Here is a 6,471-nt window from a genome sequence, read left to right as displayed (position 1 = left end):
TCTGTAACATTACTGTCGGTTGGAGGAATGAGCGGGCAGCAGCCGGAACATGACATATACCAAGGGATAGTCCCAAGTCGCAAAGTAAAGGCAGATTCTCAGGGGCCAGCAGGAGACCAGCTGGGTAAGGCGTTGGACTCCCATGTGGCCGACCCCAGCACGAGTCCCGGACCCGGCAGCTCGCCTACTCACTCTCCTTTTCTCTCTGTGTGTCTCTGCTGAGCTCATGTGTCCTTATAGCAAGCTAAATAATAATAATAATAAGTAAAGTTAAATAAATAATCCTTTAAAAGAAAGAAGGAGACAGAAAGAAAAGGCAGGCTCTCCAGTTAGGAAGTGGCCGCAGCCTGGAGGAAGACATGGTGCCTCAGGGAACACACGAGGGTCCGGGTGCTCTGGAAGTCAGTCACACCCCAGCAACGCCCAAGCAGCAGAGACCACAGAAACGAGCTGAGGGGCTGCCAGGCACAGGGCTGAGAGCGCCACCAAAGACATGGAGGACTATGCAGGACCACCTGCTGGCGACACAGCAACTCTGCAACCTGGGCCCAGATGGGAAGGCCCGGGCCCTCTCCCACTGCCTCTCCATGCACCCGTGTGCCCGCAGTCCTGGAGGGCTGGGGGTGGGTCGGGCATAAAGACCCTGTGTAAGGGTCTCTCTCTCTCTCTCTCTCTCCTTCTCTCTCTCAGAGGAAATAAACAAACTTAAAAAAATAATAAAATAGGGACGAGTAGGTGACATGGTGGTTAAGGGCACTGGACTCCCACATGGCAGACTGCATTTTGAATCCTAGACCTGGTGGCTTGTTTTCTCACTTTCACTCTCTCTCTCACTCTGTCTCCCTCTGGTGAAATGAACATAACTAAAGTTAAATAAAGTAACTTTTTAAAAATAAAAAATACAGGTACAGGCCGGCGGGTGGCATGGTGGTGAAGGCACTGAATTCCCATATGGCCGGCCACGGTTCAAGTCCTAGACCCGGTGGCCTGAAAATCTTGTGGGATGCATGTGAGTGCATGTCCCAAACCCCAGGAGAACAGCAGAGAAGGGACTGTGGCACGGCCACCCACCTTGAGGAGGGGCGATTTCGTGCTTTCCCTCTTTCTATCTCTGTCCCTCTCCAGCTAGGATGCACGGTGTGGCAAAACACAACGACAAAAAGAGAGGAATGAGCAGCAGACGATGCTCGGCTTAGATGGGGTTATGTCCCAATAAACCCACCGTAAATTGAAGGTACCCTAAGGCGATGCATGTAAATGCACTCAACACCCTTAATCTGCCACCACAGCCTAGCCCCTCGGACCCGCTCAGGACCCTTACCCTAGCCCGTGACTGGGCCCAAGCACCTCCGCAGCCAAAAGCCCATGTAACTCACTGAGTACTACAGGGTTGTCGGGAAAGTCATGGCGCATTTTTGCATAGAAAACACGCCATGACTTCCCCGACGACCTAGTACACGCATGTGAAAAACAAAATGGTTGCACGAGACGCGAAGTGTGGTTTCCACCGAATGCACGGCACTCCACACCGTCGTGAAGTCAGAGGGTCACACGTCAGTCCCTCCTATGTGGAGGGCCACCTGCACTTCTGCCCACGTGCGGGTACGAGCTCAGGGAAGGAGGTTGTGCGGGGGACCTGTCTGGCCCCTTCTCATTTTGAGGTTGTGGTTGCCGAAACCCAGAAAGCCTTGCAAAGAGGGCGTAAGCCACGGCAGGGACTGTGGACCGCCGTGAGACCACGACCGATGCTTGTCCTCAGTGTCCCTCAGGAGCCCCTGTCTCCATATCTGCTTGGTCTGAATTGATAGCTGAATTATTGGTTGGGTTTTAGTTAACAATGGGTACAAAAACTGGGATCTAGGGCAGCACTGATGAGATTTAATCATCTAAAGAGATAAGGATTAGAGAGGTCACACCCTCTCACCCACGACTAAATCCTGTTTCTTTTTTCTTTTTTTTTTTTTAGGTTTTTGCTATAGGGCGCATGCGCTCCCTGAGACAGAGAGACAGTGAGAGGGGAAGTGAGAGATTACCCCCTGTGTGTGTGGGGGGGGCACGCCTCAATACCTTCTCCTCCATTCACCTCCTGGGATTTGGGGCTTACATGTACACACATGCAGCTGGCATGAGTTTCAAGCCACTGGATCCCAGACTTAAACCGAGGTTGGCCACGAGGAGTCCAGCACCTTAACCACCACGCCACCTGCTGGCCCCCAACCCCTTTTTGGGGGGTGGGTTACACCTGCCTTCGGCACCAACACGTCTGTGGAGGGGGGAGCCCGTTCCACGACTGTACACTTCTAATCACGGAAAGTCCTGAGCTGAGCTGAAACCCTTCCCACCTAAAGCCCACCCCTCTGGTCTTCAGACATTTAAAGAGGGCTGACAGTCACCCTAAACTTTCTCCTTAAGTTTTGGGGGTTGTTTTGTTTAGTTTTGCCACAGGGTGTGTGCATCTGCCAGGACAGACAATGAGAGGGAAAGTGAGTAAATCACGGGTGTGTGTGTGTGTGTGTGTGTGGCCACCCCACAATCCCTTCTCCTCCATTCTCTTCTTGGGATTTGGGGAACACACGCACACATGCACATCATGATTTCCAAGTCGCTGGGTCTAGGACTCAAACTGCAGTCAGCCATGTGGGAGTTCAGTGCCTTAACCACTATGCCAAATGCTGGTCTAGTCACCCTAAACCTCCTCTTTTCCATGCTAAACCTCTTTCCTTCAGCCAATCCTTATAACAAGGGAGTGATCATCCAGATTGTTCTTTTCTAAAAAAAGAGTTATTTCATTTTATTTATTTGTTTGTTTATTTAAATTTGACCGGAGAGGGACAGAGTGAGAGAGCGAGAGAGACGGAAAGTGAGAAAAGCAAGCCGCCAGGTCCAGGACTCAAACCACGGTCTCCAGTGCCCTTAACCACCACGCCACCTGCCGGCCCCCAGATGGTTCTTTTCTAGACTCTAGTGTATGAACATCCATTTCCAAAGACCTGCGTGTAATACACCAGATACAAATGAACCAGCACAGGCTACAGTGAGACCTTCGTATTAACCCACCCACCACACTTCAGTTGACAAGTGTTAAGACTCTGAATGCTCATTTGGTAGCCGAGTCATAATAATGGCTTATGTTTGGCTAGTAAGTAAAAGCCTCAGCTCTTTTTTTGGAGAAGTTTTTGCTATACGTCGCGTGTGCTAGCCAGAAAGACAGAGAGAGACAGAGAGACAGAAAGCGAGAAATCACCCCCCAGAGAGGATGGCCACGCCGCAATCCCTTCTCCCCCATTCTCCTTTCGAGATCTTGGGCACGCACACACACACGCACCAGGCGTGAGTTTAAGCCACCGGGTCCAGGACTCGAACCACGGTCGACTACATGGGAGTCCAGGGACATAGCCATTATGCTAACTGCTGGTCCCGAATCCTCAACTCTTTTGCACATGAAATCTCACCAAATTAGGCTTCCTATGCACTCATGCGCTTACAAAAAAAAAAAATTCTTTTTTAGTACATATAAAAATATAGTATCATATTTATTTTTTTTTTCTTCAAGCTGCTGGGTCCAGGACTCGAACCACACAGCCAGCACTGTGAGATCCTGCTGCCTTAACCACCATGCCACTGGCTGTTCCCATATTTCCCTTAAAAAAAAAAACAACTTCGTTTCTACTCACTGTTCTATTAGAAATACTAAATCTTGACGCTATCATCCTTCTTACTCTACTTCCCAGCTGAGTCCAACAGATATTTCATAAATGCAGTAGAAGCAGCTCCTGCCTTTTCATCCAGGTTGTTGGTAAGAGGTAAACAGAGGCAGGCGGTAGCAGAGCCCCTGCCGCAGTCTGGCGAGGCCTCCTTCCAGGTAACACCAGTGCGGCTGCTCCCTGGGCTAGATAGAAGCTGAACTTGGCGCAACACCCCTGCATACATCCGCATTTCCCACCTGGCCTCTACCCTTCCATAGGCAGCGGAGAGTTCCGGGGCCTCCGTATTCTCATCGCCTCTGAGACAGCCGCCCGCACGAGCATCCAGCACTGAAGATGCGCTCCAGGCTGTGGCCGCAGCCGCAGTTCGCACTCACGCCGCCCAGGCCACCCACGTCCTCGGGCAGAGATACCCGCCCTGCCAGGCGCACAGTGCCCCGCCCAGCCCACAGGGCGGACTCAGCCCTGGGCCCCCCAGGGCCTCCACCCGCTCAGGTCCATCCCGGCAGAGGGCTGCTCCCGCCCTGCCCGCCATGCTCCATCTCCACCGCCAGGCCCGCACTCTGCGCGCCCCGCGCTCCTGGCCCATCTTACCTCTCCTCCCGCACTCGGGGGCTCAGGAACCTGCTAGGGTCGTCGTCGTGGCTGCTCTGCTGGCTGCTGGGGAAACACAGGATATGGCCGTTAGCTCTTACTCAACTCCGCGGGCCCAAGAACGGCCCTTACAAAACCTGGACGGCGCCAGTTCCCATGTGAGTTAGAGCGCAGCCGCCCAGGACTAGGAAGCTGGGGCCCCCGCCCAGCCACAGCAGCAGGAAGGTCCTGCCCCTACTCTATCCCCCGGCTGTGGACACACCTCAGGGAGCCACGCCTCCTGCACCCTGCGGGTCCTCCTGATCTCTCCGATGGATCATTGTTTCGTTCTTTTTTTGTTCATTTTTGTTGTTGTTGTTATAGGGTGCATGTGCTCACCAGAGACAGAGACAGAGAGACAGAAAGCGAGAAATCACCCCCCAGGGGGGATGGCCATGCCTCAATCCCTTCTCCTCCATTCTGCTCATGGGATTCGGGGCATGCATGCACACGCAACTGGCATGAGTTACAAGTCCCAGGGTCTGGGACTCAAACTGCATTCAGCCATGTGGGGGAGTTCAGCAAAGTAACCATTACACCATCTCCTGGTCCCTTTCATTTTATTTTTTACATCCAATCACCGTGAATCATTATAGCATACAAAATTAATTTTCCCATGGTGAGTACACTGCAGCATCTACCCAAAGGACAGGAAAACGCTCAGGTGGAAAAACACTTGCACACAGGCTTACTGTGGCATTAATCACAACTGCAAAGACGCGGAGCCAACCCAAACACCCACAAACACATGAACGGATTAAAGACGTGAGGCACACATCCCCTACGGAACACTACTCAGCCATAGAAAACAGCCCTTGGGAACTGGTGTGGACTTGGGAAGGGGCGGGAGAATATGGGCAGAGGGGCCAGGAAGCAATTCCCATTTGACACTAGACTTGGCAGGTCAGGGTTTGGTCGCTGGTACGCTTCTCAGCCCCAGGGAAGGCTGAGGATGGAGGAGAGTGAAAAAAGGAATAAGGATCTCTGTCACTCCTTAAAGCCCCCTGGGGCGAGATGATTACAGAGCTTCGGTTCAGAGTTCTTTAAAGATGCCAAACATTATGGTGATGTGGAATAAAACTGCCTTTCATCTTTCTCCTGGAGGGATGCTCTGACAGCTCCTGGTACCAGTTGCCTGTGTGGCTGGTGAAGAGGTAATATTTACTAGTTAATAACTGATAACTCCTGGGGCCAGGAGGTGGCGGAGGTTAAGGCGACTGAATCCCCCATGGCCGACTGCGAGGTTCACACTGAACCAGGGGCTTGAACATCACACGGCGTGCGTGCCTGAAATCCTAGCAGAAGGATGGAGAAGAAATCGTAGCATGGCCATCCCCTTGGGGAGTTATTTTGCACTTCCCCTCTCTGTCTCTCTCCAGTGAGCATACATGCCCTATGGAAAATGAAAATAATAATGATTATTAACTACTCTGGGCATCTGATCAGGAGTCTGCCAACTCCAGCCCCAGGTCAAAGCCACAGTCATGTTTTTGTACAGTCCCTGAGCTAAGAATAGTTTTTCCATTTTTAAATGGTTGGGAGAAAAAAAAATCAAAGAAAAATATTTCCTGAGATGCGAAATGGTACGAAGTTCACACGTCACTGTCCTGCACGCGGCTGGACTGGAGCCCGGCCACGCCATAGCTCTGCGATCCTGGCTGCCTGGTGCCCGCTGCCAGGACCAGCACAGTCTGGGGGCAGCTCGGTCAGTCACGGCACTGACTGGCAGCCCACACGGCCTGCGGCACACCATCTGGCCCTTCCGGAAAGCCAGCTGACCCTGCCTTACGTAAGTCCTATCAATAATACATTCCTGGCCTGCCGAGCTGCGGTGCTGGTGGGCACGTGGCCTACTACAGACCGAATCTAGGTCGCCTGAAACATGCCAGACACCTAGTGAGGTCCCAAGACCCACCCAGCTGCCAGACAGAAGGAGGGGATCGCGGAGCGACCAGAACCCCATGGAGGGGTGCTCCTCTCTTTCCCATGCACTAACACAAACCAAGAAAAAAATTTAAATAGGATCAATTCCTATTAAAACGACTGTCACGGGAGCCAAGGAACGCCACCAAGATGGCTTCCTGCTTCCTGTGAGTTGCCGGTGGGGTGGGCCGATCTCCGCAGGTACAGCCTG

General features: G+C 52.4%; 1 protein-coding gene across 5 annotated transcripts in view; it reads right to left on the bottom strand.

Annotated features, from left to right (window-relative positions):
• GRAMD1B (GRAM domain containing 1B) overlaps window positions 1-6,471 on the bottom strand; it is a 252,750-nt gene that overhangs the window by 183,025 nt on the left and 63,254 nt on the right. For 4 of the 5 annotated variants that reach the window (XM_014587922.2, XM_006148813.3, XM_006148812.3 and 1 more), the window contains exon 2: window positions 4,299-4,364. In XM_014587922.2, the coding sequence (XP_014443408.2) occupies window positions 4,299-4,364 (66 nt within the window). The remainder of the gene's footprint in view (window positions 1-4,298; window positions 4,365-6,471) is intronic. The other variant, XM_027771989.1, reaches the window with a different exon arrangement.

Source organism: Tupaia chinensis, unplaced genomic scaffold (genome assembly GCF_000334495.1).
Source record: "Tupaia chinensis unplaced genomic scaffold, TupChi_1.0 Scaffold000247_1, whole genome shotgun sequence".
Lineage (NCBI taxonomy): Eukaryota > Metazoa > Chordata > Mammalia > Scandentia > Tupaiidae > Tupaia > Tupaia belangeri.
Note: the sequence above shows the minus strand (reverse complement) of the source record. Positions and strands in the feature narration are given on the sequence as shown.